This window comes from Gossypium hirsutum, chromosome A11 (genome assembly GCF_007990345.1).
Source record: "Gossypium hirsutum isolate 1008001.06 chromosome A11, Gossypium_hirsutum_v2.1, whole genome shotgun sequence".
Taxonomy (NCBI): Eukaryota; Viridiplantae; Streptophyta; class Magnoliopsida; order Malvales; family Malvaceae; genus Gossypium; species Gossypium hirsutum.
The window spans coordinates 34,539,811-34,559,947 of NC_053434.1; the positions used below are offsets into that span (position 1 = coordinate 34,539,811).

At 37.1% G+C, this 20,137-nt stretch overlaps 1 protein-coding gene across 1 annotated transcript; it reads left to right on the forward strand.

Moving 5' to 3' along the window:
* The first annotated feature begins 5,779 nt into the window (after positions 1–5,779).
* Positions 5,780–6,250, forward strand: LOC107958955 (uncharacterized). Its single transcript, XM_016894884.1, has 2 exons — positions 5,780–5,968; positions 6,032–6,250. The coding sequence occupies exons 1-2, from the start codon at positions 5,780–5,782 to the stop codon at positions 6,248–6,250; spliced, it is 408 nt and encodes a 135-aa protein (XP_016750373.1).
* The last annotated feature ends 13,887 nt before the right edge of the window (positions 6,251–20,137 follow it).

The following is a 20,137-nucleotide window of genomic DNA, read 5'->3' on the forward strand; positions in this document are numbered from 1 at the left end:
CGAGCTTAAACTATAAACAAGCACTTCTCGGGAGTAAACTCGGGTACTAACGGTTTTAAATTATTTAAATTTCAATTCTTAAACATCTAGGTCACTAACAGAGTCTTTGAAACACAGGTTCCCAACTCCACACGGCCGATCACATGGTCATGCTTAAGGCCGTGTGACCACCACGGACGAAAACACGACCGTGCGAGATGGCCATGCGAAAACAGGGTCAAAGTTATCTTTCCCAACATGAGATGCGATAAGTCACCACGGGCGTGCGATCTGGCCATGGTTAAATCTTCCAAATGCACACGGGTGTGCGACACGTCCGTGTCTATCACCCGTGGACAACACTATCAAAATAACACAGACGTACGCAGAGCTACACGACCGTGGGAGAAGCAAACCACATCACACACAGCCGTGTAACATGATCATGTAGCCACACGACCTAGACACACGGGCATGCCGGAAGGCCGTGTGATGACACCTCACTTCACCAAACACGGGCAGGACACGATCCACACGGGCGTGTAAAGTGGCCGTGCCACTTGAAAAAAAATTAGATTATCGATTTTATTTATTTATTTTTGAAGATTCTTTTATTTTTAAAATGACTTATCTTTACGATTACTATCAAATTATTCCCCCAATTACACTTTTATCCTTCAGAATCATGTTTGCCCTGCAGTTGTATTTCCAGCAACTTGCTCTCGCTAATCCATAAATTTCATCCATTTTCAACACAGGAAGTTTCAGTTCTCTCCCTATCTTATTTTTATACCTATCTTTTTACATTGAGGGCAATGTACATCTTAAGTGTGGGGGTATTCATTTTACTATCAGAAAAATTCCTGAATGACTGCCTTGTTCTCTTAAAAAGCTCTCATATCATATTTAGGATAAATTTTGATTGATTTATGATTTTTATTGATATATCTTGAATTAAAACATAGGCATTTATGCTTTGATTGTTTAAACTTTAAGACATTAGAAAATCGAGCATGATAAGTTGATTTTTAAGAATTTAAAAATTTAGGTTGTTTCCCAAAAGTTTAGGTATTACTTTGAGTCAGAATTCACAAGTTTTAAACATCAAAAAGCCATAATTTTTGTGAGATTTTTGAGCCTTTTGAGCATTTATTATTTCTTTCATGCTCATTTTCATTATTGCCTTGAGTGCGTCAGTATTGAATTGTTATTCTAGAACTTGCTTGATTATGCATGTCGAGACCACACCATTTGATTTGATATGTCAAAATGATTAAGGCACTTAGGATTAACTCACTCATGCCATGAAAAGCCTACCTCCACGATTAACCCCTAGTAAACCCCCTTGAGCCTAATAAGACATTTCTTGTATTACCCTTAATATTAACCCTTAACCCATTTTTTGTTGAATTCCCCTCAATTATTTTTTATCCTTATTTTTGTCGAGATTTGAGTTGAATAAATTTCTTAGCTATGTCTTGTTCTTAATGGTTAGTCTATGTTATTTAACTTGTTCTTAAAAAAATGTATACATATTAGTAGTAGTAATCTTCTGAGCTAAAGAAGTTAAATTCCATATTCTGAGAAAAGCTCTGTTGTATGCAAGTGATGATTAAATCTTTTTCTAGTTAAGTGATTTTTCAATTCAATCTTGATTCTAACTTTTTCCTTCATTCTGTGACCACATCCCCTAACCAAGCTCATTACAACCCTCTAAAGACCTTTTGATTGATGTATCATCTTAATTTATAGTGGTGGAGATTTGATTTTCAAGCAAGCCTATGGTAATGACTTTTCATTATTGACTATTGAGTGCTTCATTTATTGTCCTTAAACACCTCGAGTGGTTTGAGTGAATCTTTAGCAAGGATGTGAAACTCTGTGATATTCTGAATCAAAGGTAATTACTTAGATGAGGGGAGACACCTATGTTTTCAAGATAAAATAGTTAACTTGCAATGTTTGAAACTTTGATGTTCTTTGAGTTGAATTCTTAATATATGATTACTTGTGGATTATTTTGAGATATTATCGATAAAAATTATAAATTGAGAAGAATTTATTTTGATTATGAGTTGAGAATTTTGCTTGAGGACAAGTAAATGCTTAAGTGTGGGGGTATTTGATAAACCGTAATTTATACATACTTTTACCCCATGTTTAACGCATTTTATGGATGATTTTCCCTTCGAATTGGTGAATTCGATGCTTCTAATGCTTTAATTTCATGTTTTATACTTAGAAGAGCATATGAGAGTGAAAGGAACGAGAAACAGGCCAAAAATGGAGAAAATGGGCCAAAGTACAAAATCAACACGGGCTAGACTTCCTCACACGGGCAGACCACACAGCTGTGTCAATTTGGTAGATTCAAAGCGCGATTCACAATGGCGTGTCACACAGGCGTGTCCCTACCGAGCCCATGTTGAGTCCAATTCGGAAAAGGCTAAATTTGAGGGCTCTTAGGCATTCCAAAGCCTATAAATACACCCTAGAGGAGGAAGAAAGAGAGACACACAAGGAGGAAGGAAGGAATTACTTGAAGGAAGCCGATTGATCCATCTCAGAAGCTGGATTCATCATCAAGACTGAAGATCTCCCCTCAATTTCCCTTCAGGAGTTTTGGGTTTTCTTTATGTTTTGTATTCTTTATTATTCTGAGATGTTTTCTTATTTAGTTATGAACTAAAACCTCTAAATACCTAAGGAGAATGAAACCTAAGATGAATCTTGTTATTATTTTCTGAATTTTATGATAAGTATTTAACTTGTTCTTAATTATGTGTTCTTAATTCTTTTTTGATATACTAGGATACTGATTCAAGATAAGCTCTTATTCAGAGGAGGAATAGACCATGTCTAAGAGTACATTTTTCATAATTAAGCGGAGTTGATTGCGTGCTTAGAGATAGGGTGACAAGATTTTGCCGGATTAGGGTGAAACATAATAAGGGGATCCATAGATCGAGTTAATGCAACCCTAGGGTGTTAATTAGAGAAAGGCCTCAATTATTCAATCTAGAGATTAGACGTTATTAGTCTTGAATAGGGATAATAACATAACTTAGGGATCTCTACGGAACAAGTTAAATGAATAAATCGTCCGATTCGGAGCCAGAATAACAAGTACAGTCTAGGTGGATTTTTCCTTAGGTATTGTCTTAATTCAATCGATTTTTCTCGAATTTAATTCCCCAATTCCATTCTCTGTGAGTTCTTAGTTTAGATAATTAGTTAGTCAAAACAAAACCTCTTTATTCTTAGGCTAGATAATAAAAAGACAGTCATTACTAGTACTTTTAGTTCCTTTGGGTTCGACAATTCGGTCTTGCTAAAACTATACTACTATTCGATAGGTTCACTTGCTTACATCGCGATAATAGTTAGTTTCAAGAACGATTAATTATAAATATTTAAAACCTATCACGAAATAACGCGATCAGTTATTCTAGAATTTGATTGATTATAGATGTTAATACCACACCTTTGATTTGACATGTCAAGATGATAAAGGCACTTAGGTTTAACCCACACACTCCATAAAAGCCTACCTTCATAATTAACCCTTAGTAAACCCCCTTGAGCCTAATAAGTCATCCATTGATTTACCCTCAGTATTAACCCATAACCCATTATTGTTGAAATCCCCTAAATTAATTTGATCCCTATTTTTGTCGAAATTTGATTTGAATAACTTTCTTAGTTAAGTTTTATTTTTGATAGTTAGCCTATGTTAGTTGATTTGTTGTTTTTTTTTTAAATTTAAAACATACCTATAGATTAGTAGTAATTCTTTGTTTTTGAGCTTAAGTGTTTAATTCCATATTCTGAGAAGAAGCTCACATGTATTCAATTAATGATTAATTATTTTTCTAGTTAGGTAATTTTTTTCAATTCAATCTCGATTCTAACCTTCTTTTTCAGCTTGTGACCACACCCCTAACCAAAGCCACGTTACAACCTTTTAAAGACCTTTTGATTGATGTTTCATCTCAATTTATAGTGGTGGAGATTTGATTTTCATGCAAGCCTATGGTAATAACTTTTCATATTCACTATTGAGTGCTTAACTTGTCGTCCTTAAACACCTCGAGTAATTTGAGTGAATCCTTAGTGAGGATGTTAAACTCTGTGATATTTTTAATCAAAGATAGTCACTTAGATGAGGGGAGACACCTATGTTTTCGTGATAAAATGCTCAACTTGGAATGTTTGAAACTTTGATGTTCTTTCAATTGAATTCTCAACGTATGATTACTTATGGTTTATTTTGAGATATTATTGATACGAATTATAAGTTAAGAAAAATAAATTCTTAATTGTAAGTTGAGGATTTTCCTTGAGGACAAGCAAACGCTTAAGTGTGGGGGTATTTGATAAACCGCAATTTATACATATTTTTATCCCATGCTTAGCACATTTATGGATGATTTCTCCTTAGATTTGGTGAATTCGATGCTCCTAATCCTTTAATTTCATGTTTTATACTTAGGTGAGCATAGAAGAGTAAAAAGAGCAAGAAACAGGCCGAAAACGGAGAAAATGGACCAACATGTGAAATCAACACAGCCTGGACTTCTGTACACGGGTAAACCACACACCCGTGTAGTTCTAGCAGACTCTAACACGGCTTGGACTTCCTTATACGAGTAGACCACACGCCCGTGTCTATTTAACAGCCTCGAACATGGATTGAAGAAATCAAACATGGACGTGTCCCTGTCAAGCCCAAGTTTATTCCTATTCAAACAATGGCCACTCTTGAGGGTTTTTAGGCATTCTAAAGCCCGTTTAAACACACTAGAGGAGGATTAGAGGAGACACACAGGGTAGGAGGCAAGGAATTACTTGAAGAAAGTTGATTGATCCATTTCCGAAGCCAGATTCATCTTCAAGACTAAAAATCTCCCTTCAATTTCCTTTAGGAGTTTTGGGTTTTCTTTATGTTTTGTTATCTTTATTCTTTTGAGATGTTTCCTTTCATAAAAATGAACTAAATCCCCTGAATACCTAAGGGGAATGAAACCGAAGACGGATCTTGTTATTATGTTCTAAATTGTATGATAAATATCTGACTTGTTCTTAATTATGTGTTCTTAATTCTTACTTTAATATTCCAGGATATTGATTCAAGTATTGATGTGCTTATTCAAAGGAGAAAAAGTCCCTGTCTAAGAGTAGATCTAGCATAATTGAGTGGAGTTGATTGCACTCCTAGAGATAGGGTGACAAGATTTTACCAGATTAGGGTGAAACCTAATAAGGGAATCTATAGATCGAGTTAATGAAACACTAGAGAGTTAATTAGAAAGAGATTTCAATTAATCAACCTAGGGTTAGACGTTGTTAGTCTCGAGAGAGATAATAATATAAATTAGGGATTTCTACGGATCAAGTCAAATGAATAAATCGTCTTATTTAGAGTCAAATAACAAATGAAGTCTAGGTGGATTTTTCCTTTGGTATTGTCTTAATCAATCAGTTTTCTCAAAAAAAATTTCTTCAAATTTTCTTTCTGTGCGTTCTTATTTTAGTTAATTAGTTTAGATAAACAAAATACTTAATTTTTAGGCTAGATAATAAAAAGAAAGTTAATACTAGTACTTTTAGTTCCTTTGGGTTCGAGAATCCAGTCTTGTTAAGTCTATACTACTATTCGACAGGTGTGCTTGCCTTTGTCGTGATAGTTAGTTGGGTTTCAAGGAACGATCCATTATAAAAATTATAAAACTTATTGCACGTGTCACATCACACGATCACTACGAGTGAGGTTACCGTGTTGAGGCCATTAGGACAGTTAATGAGAGTGAACAAATTATTTGAGGATGTACCTTTGGAGGTTCAGGGAATGATATTTTTAGCTGACTTGATGAAACTTCCTTTTGAGGAATTCGACATCATATTGGGCATGGACTGGCTGGTTAAGCATCAGGAAAATTTGAACTGTGCTGCAAAGCGGGTGAAACTGAGAACTGAAAAGGGTGATAAGGTTGTTGTGATAGGGGAGCGTCAGATCTATCTCTCAAATGTGATTTATGCACTTAGATCTTAGAAGTTGGCTCGTAAGGGTTGCGAGGCGTGCTTAGCCTACGTCAGTGCTTCTGGTTCTGAGGTTTCTTCAGTTAAAGATATTAGAACAGTTAAGGATTTTCGAAACGTTTTCCTCGATGAGCTACTAAGGTTACCTCCTAACCGTGAAGTCGAGTTTGGGATGGAGATTTTTTCTGGTACAGCTCCGGTGTCTATCGCCCCATATAGCATGGCACTGTAAGAGCTTGTGGAGCTTAAGGCTTAGGTTTTAGAGTTACTAGAATGAGGGTTCATCTGCCCTAGTGTGTCTCCGTAGGGAGCACTAGTTTTGTTCGTGAAAAAGAAGGATGGAACTATGCGTATGTGCATCGATTACTGAAAATTGAACAAATTGGCTATCAAGAATAAGTACCCCCTACTGAGGATGGATGATCTATTCGACCAATTTCGAGGACCTTCGGTCTTCTCTAAGATTGATCTCCCATTAGGGTACCATCAACTGAGGGTTAAGAAGACTGATGCATACAAGATAGCATTTAGGACTCGTTACGGTTATTACAAGTTCCTAGTGATGCCGTTTGCACTGACGAATGCACTAGTGGCTTTTATGGATTTGATGAACTGAGTGTTCTAGCCCTATCTAGATCGTTCATAGTGGTGTTTATAGACGACATTCTGGTGTATTCGAGGACTGAAGAGGAGCACGGCGCACATCTTCATGTTGTTCTGTAGATTTTGAGGGAGAAACAATTGTACGCTAAATTTAGTAAGTGTGAATTCTAGCTTCGAGAGGTAACTTTTTTGGGTCATGTGGTGTCTACTGAGGGGATTAGGGTTGATCCTCGAAAAATTGAAGCGATTCTGGAATGGAAGCAACCTAAGTCGGTATCGGAGATTCAAAGTTTTCTGGGTATGGCAGGGTATTATAGACGGTTTGTCGAGGGATTTTCGTTGATTGCTACACCTTTGACTAATTTGTTACGTAAAGGGGTACTGTTTAACTGGACTGAAAAGCAGCAGGAAAGTTTTGAGAAACTTAAGAAAATTCTGACTGAGGCCCCTATCTTAATACAACTAGAATTTATGAATGAATTCACTGTTTACAGCAATGCATCACATGTTGGCTTGTGATGTGTGTTGATTCAAGAGGGTAAGGTAGTGGCATATGTGTCTCATCAGCTTAAAACGCATGAAGTGAACTCCCCAACGTATGACTTGGAGTTGGCAGTGGTGGTTTTTGCACTGAAGATTTGGAGGCATTACCTGTATGGTGAGAAATGTATCATTTACACGGATCACAAGAGCCTCAAGTATCTTCTCACTCAGAAAGAGTTAAACCTTAGGCAGCATAGATGGGTAGATTTGCTTAAGGATTATGACTGTTCGATTGAATATCATCCTGGTAAGGCTAATGTGATAACTGAGGCACTGAGCCGTAAGGCTGTTACTGATTTGAGGGCGATGTTTGCTCGTCCCAGTTTATTCGACGATGGTAGTTTATTGGTTGAACTTCAAGTTAAACAGAGGTAGATCGAACAGATTAAAGGTAAGCAATTGGAGGAAAAGTCGTTGCGTCCTTGTTTCCATCAAATAGGGAGTGAAGAAGCTTCAGATTTTGGGTTGAATAGAGAAGGGGTACTGTGTTTCCGTGGGAGAGTTTGTATACCAAAAGATATTGACCTGAGGCAGTCTATACTGCAAGAGGCACATAGTAGTCCTTATGTTATACATCCTGGCGGAAATAAAATGTATCAAGACCTTTGTGTGTTATATTGGTGGCCGAGTCTTAAGCGTGAGGTTACTGACTTTATGAGTAAATGCCTTACTTGTTAGCAGGTTAAGGTGGAGCATCAGTTACCTTTAGGGTTACTTCAGCTAGTTAAGATTCTATTGTAGAAGTGGGAGAGAGTGACTATGGACTTTGTTAGTGGGCTGCCCTTAACTCCTACTAAGAAGGATTCAGTATGGGTTATCGTTAATCAACTGACGAAATCTGCACACTTCATACCTGTTCTACTGATTACTCGTTGCAGAAACTAGCCAAGCTTTCTGTCCCTAAGATAGTGCGACTGCATGGGGTACCGGTTTCTATAATATTCGATAGAGATCCTCGCTTCACGTATCAATTTTGGAAGAAGTTACACGTGGAAATGGGTACAAGGTTGGACTTTAGTACTGTATTCCATCCTCAGACAGACAGTCAGTCAGAGAAGGTGATTCAGATACTGGAGGACATGTTAAGGAGTTGTGTGATAGACTTCCAAGGCAGTTGGGAGAAATACTTACCATTGGCAGAGTTTTGATAAACCGTAATTTATACATATTTTTACCCTATGTTTAACGCATTTTATGGATGATTTCCTATTAGAATTGTTGAATTTGATGCGCCTAATGCTTTAATTTCATGTTTTATACTTAGGAGAGCATAGGAGAGCGAAAGGAATGAGAAACGGGCCAAAACCGGAGAAAATGGGCCAAAGTATGAAATCAACATGGCCTGGACCTCCTCACACGGGCAGACCACACGGCCGTGTCAATTTGACAGGCTTGAGCACGGCCTAAAGTAATCACACACGGGCATGTTACACAGGCGTTTCCCTGTCGAGCCCAAGATGAGTCCAATTCGAAAAAGGCTAATTTTGAGGGCTCTTAGGCATTTCAAAGCCTATAAAAACACCCTATAGGAGGAAGAAAAGGGGGACACAGAATAGAGAGTAAGGAATTACTCCAAGAAAGCTGATTGATCCATCTAAGAAGCCGAATTCACCATCAAGACTGAAGATCTCTCCTCAATTTCTCCTTCAGGAGTTTTGGGTTTTCTTCATGTTTTGTATTCTTTATTATTCTGAAATGTTTTCCTTCTTAGTTATGAACTAAATCCTATAAATACCTAAGGGGAATGAAACCTAAGATGAATCTTGTCATTATTTTCTAAATTGTATGATAAATATTTAACTTGTTCTTAATTATGTGTTCTTAATTCTTGGTTTGATATCCCAGGATACTGATTCAAGATAAGCACTTTTTCAGAGGAGGAATAGACCCTGTCTAAGAGTACATTTGCCATAATTAAGCGGAGTTGATTGCGCGCCTAGAGATAGGGTGACAAGATTTTGCCGGAGTAAGGTGAAACCTAATAAGGGGATCCATAGATCGAGTTAATGCAACCCTAGGGTGTTAATTGGAGAAAGGTCTCAATTATTCAATCTAGGGATTAGATGTTATTAGTCTTGAATAAGGATAATAACATAACTTAGGGATCTCTACGGAACAAGTTAAATGAATAAATCATCCGATTCGGAGCCAGAATAACAAGTACAGTCTAGGTGGATTTTTCCTTAGGTATTGTCTTAATTCAATTGATTTTCCCAAAAGTAATTCCCCAATTCTATTCTCTGTGAATTCTTAGTTTAGATAATTAGTTAGTTAAACAAAAACCTCTTTATTCTTAGGCTAGATAATAAAAAGACAGTCATTGCTAGTACTTTTAGTTCTCTTGGGTTCCACAATCCGGTCTTGCTAAAACTATACTACTGTTTGATAGGTACACTTGCCTACATCACGATAATAGTTTGTTTCATGAACGATTAATTGTAAATATTTAAAACCTATCACGGAATAATGTGATCAAGTTTTTGGCGCCGTTTCCAGGGAACTAAAATATTAGGAACACTTAATTTTATTACTTTAGCCATTTATTTTTCTTGCAATCTAATTTTATTTTTAATTTTATTCTAATTTACTAATTTTCTTTTTCTTTCTTCTGATAGGTTTTTATAGTTTATGACCTAAAGAAACCCATCAAGACCACCACTTTTTGACGAAGAAATAGATCGCATAGTTTGCAGAATCTAAAGAGAAATAAGGCGAAGCCTAAGATACACAAAGAATGAGCAAGAAGATGATACTCAACCCCCAACCGAAGAGATTGCTGAAAACCAAGACAATCAGCTACCTCCTACAACTGCAGTTAATCAAAATCCTGCTCCACGCACTATGTATGATTATGCTAAACCTTCTTTAACAGGAACTGAATCGAGCATAGTTAGACCTGCTGTAGCTGTAAATACTTTTGAACTGAAACCAAACACAATTTAAATAATACAACAGTTTGTTCAGTTTGATGGTTTGTAGGATGAAGATCCCAACGCTCACTTAGCAAACTTTTTGGAACTATGCAATACATTTAAAATTAATCGTGTTTCTGACGATGTCATTCATCTTCAGTTATTCCCTTTCTTATTGAGGAACAAAGCTAAACAGTGGTTGAACTCGTTACCACGAGGGTCAATTACTACTTGGGAACAAATGACCGAAATTTTTTTACTAAAATACTTTCCGCCGGCTAAAACGGCTAAATTACATAATGATATCTCTTCTTTTGTGCAGATGGATTTAAAAATAGCTTATGAGTTCATAGAGGAGATGTCATTGAATAACTATCAATGGCAAGTCATGAGGACAAAGCCAACGAAAATAGCCGGTGTTTATACCGTCGATTCGTCACCATGCTCTCTAATTAGGTAGAACTCTTGAATAAAAAGATTGATGGTTTTCTTATTCATAGGTTCACCCAGTAATGCAGTGCGAAGCAAGTGGAGGTGGAACAAGCCATTCGGAATACCAACCTTATGGCCACAACATGGATAATGAGCAATTAAATTACATGGGTACTAATCCTCGACCTCAAAACAATCCATATAGTAACACATATAATGTAGGTTGGAGGAACCACCCAAATTTCTCATAGGGAGGCCAAGGAAATCAACGACCACCTTCAGGCTACCAACAACCACCCTACCAATAGGAAAAGAAGCCGAACCTTGAACAGATGCTCACAAAGTTTATCTCGGTGTCAGAAACCTATTTCCAGAACCCCGAGACAGCACTTAAAAATCAACAAGCATCGATCCAAGGGCTCGAAACTCAGATAGGTTAGCTTTCAAAACTAATCTCAGAAAGACCACTAGGAAGTTTACCTAGTAACACCAAATCAAAAGAGCATGTGAAAGCAGTTACACTAAGGAGTGGGAAAGTGTTAGCAGAATCTGAAAAGAAGCTAACACAAGAAGCCGTGGTAAGCGGAAGGGGGGAAGAAAAACCCGAAAATAGTGACAAACTGTGCTGGAGGAATATAAACCTCTGGTTCCGTACCCAGCAAAATTGAAAAAATATCGCATTGATGCACAATTCGGTAAGTTTCTTGAACTTTTTAAGCAATTACATATCAACTTACCTTTTGTTGAAGCCATCTCGCAGATGCCTACATACGCAAAATTTTTGAAAGAGCTTCTAACAAATAAAAGGAAATTCGAGGACTTATGTATAGTAGAACTCAACGAGGAGTGCTCAGCCATACTCCAAAACAAGCTGCCAACCAAACTGAAAGATCTAGGAAGTTTTACTATCCCTTGCTTAATTGGTAGTCTGAATGTTGAGAAAGCACTAGCTGATTTAGGCGCTAGCATTAATTTGATGCCATATAAAATGTTCAAACAACTTGGTCTTAGGGAACCTAAACCTACTAGGATGAGTATTCAATTAGCCAATAGATCTGTTAAATGTCCTAGGGACATTATAGAAGATGTACTTGTGAAAGTAGATAAATTCATATTTCCTATTGACTTTGTTGTGCTTGACATGGATGAAGATGTGGAAGTGCCCTTAATTTTAGAACGCCAATTTTTAGCCACTACTAGGGCTATAATCGATGTGGGTGACAGTAAATTGGTACTTAGAGTAGGTGACGAGGAGATTATCTTTAAAATTTATGATGCTATGAAGTTTTCTAGGGAACAGGATGACTCTTGTTATTTTATTGACTCTATTGATCATACTACTCAAGACTCTTTTTAGGAAATTGTACAAAAGGACATGACGAAACTGTATCCAGCTCAAGAAGATAAGATAGATAATGAACCTAATGACCATTCTTCAAAACGAGTAGAATATGAAGGCATTAAGATAAACGATGAACTTAAGCAAAAACCCTCTATTGAAGAGCCTCCTAAACTAGAACTTAAACAATTACCAAACCACTTGGAGTACGCATTACTTGGAAATAATTTTACATTGCCAGTTATCATTGCTTCTAACTTGCAACCCAAGGAGAAAGAGGAATTAATCCAAGAATTAAAAGAACATAAAAAGGCCATAGCTTGGAAAATTTCTGACATTAAAGGAATTAGCCCTTCTTTTTGCACCTACAAAATTTTGATGGAAGATGAATACAAATCGTGTGTGCAAGCTCAAAGACGACTGAACCCCAACATGAAGGAAGTTGTTAAAGTTTAGGTAATTAAACTTCTAGATGCTAGACTTATTTATCCTCTTTCTGACAGTTCTTGGGTAAGTCCAGTGCAGGTTGTCCCTAAGAAAGGGGGCATGACGGTTGTGACCAACGAGAAGAATGAATTAATCCCAACAAGGACAGTCATAGGATGGAGAGTTTGCATTGACTATAGGAAACCGAATGATGCCACAAGAAAAGATCACTTCCTTTGCCATTTATTGACCAAATGTTGGAAAGATTATCCGGGCACATGTACTACTGCTTTCTAGATGAACCTCTGGTTACTTCCTAATCCCAATAGCTCCTGAAGATCAAGAAAAGATGACATTCACATGCCCATATGGTACGTTCGCTTATCGTAGAATGTCTTTTAGATTATGTAATGCTCCTGCCACTTTTCAGCACTGTATAATGGTCATCTTTGACGAACTCGTGGAAGATATCATGAAAGTATTTATGGACAATTTCTCGGTATTCGGTAACTCTTTCCATCTCTGCATTAAAATTTAAAACGAGTTTTAATAAGATGTGAGGAAACGAATCTTGTGCTTAACTGGGAGAAATGTCACTTCGTGGTTCAAGAAGGTATTGTATTAGGGCATAAAATTTCTAGTAAAGGGATTGAGGTGGACAAATCTAAAATAAAAACAATCAAAAAGTTACCCCTCCTAGTTCGGTTAAGGCTATTAGAAGCTTTTTAGGACATGCAGGTTTTTATAGAAGATTTATTAAAGATTTTTCTAAAATAGCTAAGCCTTTGACTAAATTGCTAGAAAAAGATATACCTTTTAATTTCAATCGGGAGTGCTTAGAAGCATTTAATACTTTAAAGGATAAATTAATTAATGCTCCAATTATCATTGCACCTGATTGGAACTTACCATTTGAATTAATGTGTGATGCGAGTGAATTTGTAGTAGGTGCAGTATTGGGACAGCGAAGAGACAAGAATTTACAACCTATCTATTATATTAGCAAAACTTTGACAGCTGCACAAGAGAATTATACTACTACAGAAAAAGAATTGCTAGCTGGGGTTTTTACATTCGATAAATTTCGATCATATCTCATATTGTCTAAAGTCATTGTTTACACTGACCATCCCGCCCTTCGCTACCTTTTAACTAAAACTGATGCAAAACCTCGACTCATTCGATGGATTCTCCTATTGCTGGAATTTGACTTCGAAATTCAGGATAAGAAAGGAGCTGAAAATCTCGCGGCTGATCATCTATCTAGGCTTGAGAACTCCAATACCAAGGAACTAGATGAAGTTGAAATCCATGATTCGTTTCCTAAAGAACAATTTTTCACAATATCTGACTCCGAGGTACCTTGGCTTGTAGACAATGCAAATTTTTTAGCTGCTAACATCATCCCAAAAGGGTTAACACACCAACAAAAGAAGCGATTCTTTAATGATGTGGAAAACTACTTTTGGGATGACTCCTTTCTTTTTCGCAGATGTGCAGATCAAATCATTAGAAGATGCGTTACAAGATCCGAAACATCAAAAATACTTGAACATTGCCACTCAGGGCCAACTGGAGGACACTATAGTGGAACTAAGACCGCACATAAAATTCTTGAATCAGGTTTTTATTGACCCTTGTTATTCAAAGACGCTAACAGGTACATTACTTCATGTGACAAATGCCAACGGACAGGTAACATATCTAAACGTGATGAAATGCCTCAAAATTATATCTTTTCATGTGAAATATTTGACGTTTGGGGTATCGATTTCATGGGCCCATTCCCCAGGTCATTTGGGAATAAATACATCTCAGTAGCTATTGATTATATGTCCAAATGGGTGGAAGCCCAAGCTTTACCTACGAATGATGCTAGAGTGGTAGTATGTTTCCTTAAGAAACTCTTCTCGACATTCGGAACACCTAGAGCAATTATCAGTGATAGGGGCACTCATTTTTGTAATACCTAATTTGAAAAAACTTTTAAGAAATACGGAGTTCATCATAGAACAGCCACCCCATACCACCTCAAACTAACGGACAAGTTGAAGTGGCAAACCGAGAAATCAAATAGATCCTTGAAAAAACAATAGAATCAAATAGAAAAGATTAGGCAATGAAAGTAGATGATGCCTTTTAGGCTTATAGAACTGCTTTTAAGACACCCATAGGAACATCACCTTACAGACTTGTTTACGGAAAAAGTTGTCATCTACCATTCGAACTAGAGCATAAAGCTTTTTAGGCTATTAAATTTCTAAACCTTGATCCCAAACTTGCAGGAAATAATAGGTTGATGTAGCTGAACGAACTTGATGAGTGGCAAGCCAATGCATACGAAAACTCATGCCTATACAAGGAAGCAACAACAACAATTTGAAGTTGGAGATCTTGTCCTTCTATACAACTCAAGAGTCAAATTGTTTCCTGGGAAACTTAAATCGCAATGGTCAGGACCTTTCATAATTCAATCTGTTCTTCCATATGGTACAGTAGAGGTAACTCACCCATCACACGGTACTTTCAAAGTAAATGGACATCGTCTCAAACTTTATCACGGGGAGAATTTTAAAAATGATGGAGAGGAGCTACTACTCAACAAACCGCCCTGAAAAAAGCAACAAGGTAACAGTCGAGCTTAGACAATAAACAAGCACTTCTCAGGAGGCAACCTGGGTACTAGCGGTTTTAAATTATTTAAATTTAAAATTTCAAACATCTAGGTCACTAACAGAGTCTTTGAAGCACAGGTTCCTAACTTCACACGGCCTATCACACGGCTGTGCTTAAGGTCGTCTGACCACCACGGACAGGAACACGGGCATGCGAGACGGTCGTCTGAAAATAAGGGTACAAGTTATCTTTCCTGACACGGGATGTGATAAGTGGCCACGGGCGTGCGACCTGGCCGTGGTCAAATCTGCCAAATGCACACGGGCATGCGACACGCCCGTGTCTATCACCCGTGGACAACACTGTCAAAATAACATGGGCGTACGCAGAGCTACGCGATAGTGGGAGAAGCGAACCACATCACACACGGTCGTGTAACATGATCATGTAGCCACACGGCCTAGACACACGGGCTGTGACAGCCCTAATGTGACCCTAGTCGGAAAGTGGTGTCAGGACCACAAAACCGAGTCATAAAAATAATTAACTGACATATTTGATGCTTATTATATGTATATATGCATGTGTGAAAATTTCGTGTTTGAATTTTGTTAATTGTAAGTGAATTTTATTAAATAGGACTTGTGTGTGAAAATTTAGAAATGTGCTAGGCAAATGTTAAAGTGGCCTATTGATGCATGATAGAAAATGCTTGTACTTGCATGTCAAATTGGCCAAATTCTAGATGGTGGCCGGCCATGTTATGGACTAAAGCATATTATAATTATTTTGTGCTAATAATTTTATGTTACACAATAAAATAATGAATTAAGAATAATAGAACATGAGGTGAGTGGGAGGAAAAAAACAAAAGTTGTCTCCTCCTTGTTCCTCCTTTGCCGTGACTTGAGGGTGGGAGAAGAAAAGAATTCCCTTGTTTCATGTTCAGCTTGGTTGATGTTTAGGAAGAGGTAAGTACTTTGAAATCCTTGAAAATTTATGTATAAATAAGGTATGTAATTCATGGTAGCTTTTGAAATTGTTGAGTGTATTAAGCTAGTTACTAAGTCCCTTAGTTAGCCCATGTCCAAATTTTGAATCTTGTTGGTAACATGAGTAATCGGTTAAGAGAAAATGTTCAAGAAATGGTGTTGTTCATGTTATTTGGATGAAAAAAAAATGGTAGTTAGGTGAAGTAGAGTCTAACAAATGAGCACATATGTGCATTAGTTGCTAAATGGAGAAAAATCGGCTAACAAGTTGTGTACTAAGGCCGAATATGATTTTGGATATTATTGGGCAATGTATGTGTTTTGAATTGATGGAATGGAGAGGATGCTTTAATTGTGTTATGAACAATTATATGTTAAATTAAGGTTTGCTAAGCTAGCTATTGAGGTGAAATGGAAATGTTAGTATTTGATTTGGTAATAATCTGCTTGGGGACAGCAGCAGTAAGGTGATTTTAGAAAATCGCCATAATTTGTAGGAGTTGAGTTAGAAGCTGAATAAATTATGTAATTAAAGCTTGAAGAGTCTAGTTTCTTACAAAAGAAACTATAAAAACAAAAAAGTTACCGATCTTGAGATATTTGAAGTATTGTGGGGCTGAGTCAAAATGACTACTAGATTCCCTGTTCTGTTTTTATAAAATCAGTATAAATTGTACAAAAATGGCCCTAAGATAAAATTTATTTTCTTAGACTCCTTAATGAGTCTAGTTTCAAATGAAATAAACGAGAACATATTTTGAATTCTGTATAATGAGCAATTTGATTCGTAGTGAAGAGTAGTCAGTTTAGTCAAATAGTGAAACAAGGTGAACTTTAAGAAAAATCTGGTATTTTTGGGCTAAACTAAAAATTTTGAAAATTTTATGGATAATAGATAAATGAGTCTTCTGTCAAGAAAAATTAACGGCAATTGATTTGGAGTTTCGTAGCTCCATTTATAAAAACTTTAGTGACTGTTGCTCAGGAAGTCAGCTTATAGGGAAATTGTAATTATATTGTAAACATTAATGAAAATTTGCTAATGAATTATTTATTGATTTTTATAAAGCTTACTATAATCTATATGTGTGAAAGTCGAATCTATATGTATTATATTCTGAAAGTAATACTTGAATAGTCGATTAATGACTAGTTTAAAATTTGTTGAACTTAAGCTCAAGAGCAAAGGGGGACTAAATCCGATAAAGGGAAGGAAAAAGTAATTGAATAGCCGTTGAAGTCGTTCGACAACATCCGAGGTAAGTCTTCGAGTAATGAAACTTAGTTTATGATTTGATTAAGTCATGACATATAAGCATAACGAATAAACGGAGATATAATGACTTCACTTGAATGATATATTGAGGTGATTAGTTTATACCTATGACGGGTATCCGATAATGTGTATAGAGATCATGTTATAAAGCCACTCGAAATCATGCTCTTTGTATATGGCTATTGAGCCGAAATTGGTAAGGTTTGATAAGTCTCTTGTGTTTGAGCTTTAGTAATTAAAATGAAATATGGATGTGTCATGATTTATCGATATATGTGCATGATTATTCGGATGACATCCGGGCTAAGTCCTGAAGGCATGGTGCTAGTGACTATATCCGGGCTAAGTCCCGAAGGCAGTTGTGCTAGTGACTATATCCGGGCTAAGTCCCGAAGGCATTTGTGCTATTGACTATATCCGGGCTAAGTCCCGAAGGCATTTGTGCTAGTGACTATATCCGGGCTAAGTCCCGAAGGCATTTGTGCGAGTTGCTATATCCGGCTAAATCCCGAAGGTACTTGGGTTTGGAAGTGAGTGATCTTGCTGTAATGTTTTCAAATAATACGCACATAAAATCCAAACGATAAGGTATGTTTCGTATATGCATCGGAAAGGTTGATTCCTTTTAAATAGTATTCGCTCAATTGAATAACGAACTTCCGACCCCTAGTTAGGTTTGATTCCCTGTGTATGAATATAATGGTTGAAGCATGAAGTAAGTATGATTTGAGAACATGCATATATGCAATTATTGATGTAGTCATATGAACGTTATACCTTAGTCGTGAATAATTTCATTACTTGAACTTACTAAGCATTAAAATGCTTACTCAGTTACTTTGATTCTCTGTTTTATAGATTTTGTTCGTCAGCTATCGGACTCGGGAGTGTCAAAGTCGAAGTCATCCACACTATCTAAGACACTTTTGGTACTCTTTCAGTTCAATTTTGAAAATGGCATGTATAGGGCTGGCCCTTGTTGTTAATTAAGTACCCTTTGGTAATGTGTATTCGTATAGCCATGCGAAAATGGCTCGTATATTTCGAAGTATAACATTATGGTCTTGTGATATGGTTATTAAGTGGTGTGGAAATGTTTGGTAATGACTAGCCATTGGAATGGCCAATCATGGTCCTATTGGTGCTACGTACGTCATGGCTAATCGGGATTACCCTTGATAATAATGTATGTCAATTTACTATTTGATTCATGGAAAATTATGTAATAGGTAAGGTCTACCCTAAAGGCAGATGCTGACAGCAGCAGTGGTGTGAATTTTAAAAATCACTAAAAATAGTAGAAATGGGGTTAAATAGTGAATAAATTATGTAATCGAACCTTGATGAATCTAATTTCATATGGAAGAAACGAAACGGTCATATGAGTCGGATTTTAAGAGATATTTAAGTTTTCGTGGAACAGGGCCAGAGCAATTTCTGGATCCCCTGATCTGACTTTGGAAATTCATTATAAATTAACCATAGATAATTAGAAGTCATTCCATATATGTATAGATTCCTTTTTGAGTCTAGTTTCATTAGAAACAAACTTCATAAGTATTGAAGCCCTGTACAGGGAAATATATAAGTCGTAATGCATGAAGGTCAGAGCAGTCGAACCCTGAAACAGGAGAGACTTTAACTAATAAACTGTAGTAATTAGCCCGATCAAAAATTCTAGAAAAAAATTTTTAGATGGATATATGAGCCTAGTTTTAGGAAAAATTTACGGAACTTGTTTTCGAGTTTTGGAACTCGAGATATGATTTTTAAGGTGACAGTGACGCAGTTAGCCAGCTCGTCTGGAAATTTAAAATGGACTGTGCAAATAAGTGAATTAAGTCTGTTAACCCCTCGTGTCCGACTCCGGCAACGGTCTCGGGTACGGGGTGTTACAATTTTATTGGTATCAGAGCTATGGTTTAGTCGATTCTAGGACTAACGTAATACGTTTGGGTCTAGCTATACATGCCATTATGTGATTATTTGATAGTGTGGTGATTTCTAACAATTGAAAATGTGTTTATTTATAGTAATGGATCCCGATCCCGACCGAGTGGTAGCTGATGATCTTGAGAGTGTAGCGCCTGCTCCCGCACAAGGGATAGCGCCGGCGGACTCTCAACCTATTGCTAGTAATCCGAATGATGAGGCTAGACAAGCTTTTTATAGCGTGATGAATGATTGGTTCAACCAATACATTCGAACTAATACGGCTGTTCCACAACCTCCATTCCCGACAAATACAACCCCCGCACCTACAATACCTCCGGTAACTGACCAAATAAGGTCAAATAAGCCCCCAGTTGACAGAATCCGAAAACACGGGGCTACTGAATTTAAAGCTACGGACAGCGATGGTGCTGAACAAGCGGAATTTTGGTTGGACAACACTATTCGGGTACTCGATGAGCTATCTTGCACACCCGATGAGTGCCTAAAGTGTACTATCTCCTTGCTACATGATTCTGCCTACTATTGGTGGAATACGTTGACTTCTGTTGTGCCCAGAGAGCAAGTAACTTGGGAGTTTTTCCAAACTGAGTTTCGAAAGAAGTATATCAGTCAGAGATTCATTGACCAAAAACGGAAGGAATTTCTTGAACTTAAACAAGGTTCCATGTCGGTTACCGACTATGAACGAAAATTTGTGAGGCTTAGCCGGTACGCACGAGAATGTATTTCTTCAGAAGCTGTGATGTGTAAACGTTTCGAAGATGGACTGTATGATGATATAAAGCTGTATGTTGGCATTTTAGAAATCCAATAATTTGTGGTACTTGTTGAGCGAGCTTGCAAAGCCGAGGAGCTCAGTAAGGAGAAAAGGAAAGCTGATATGGGAGCAAAGGAGTTTCGTAAGAGATCTTCGGGAAAGCCCTTCCAACTGTCATCGAAGAAATTTAGAGATGATCTAGGCCGATCTAGAGACACTTCGGGCTTTTCTAGACGAGATCGCGATCGACCCCCTGCGAGTGCACGA

Bases quoted from the DNA above. Each gene is read 5' to 3' on its own strand.
- LOC107958955 (XM_016894884.1), top strand. From the start codon at position 5,780: ATGAGAGTGAACAAATTATTTGAGGATGTACCTTTGGAGGTTCAGGGA. The intron at 5,969-6,031 runs GTTGTTGTGATA...CTTAGATCTTAG, and splicing joins GAACTGAAAAGGGTGATAAG to AAGTTGGCTCGTAAGGGTTG.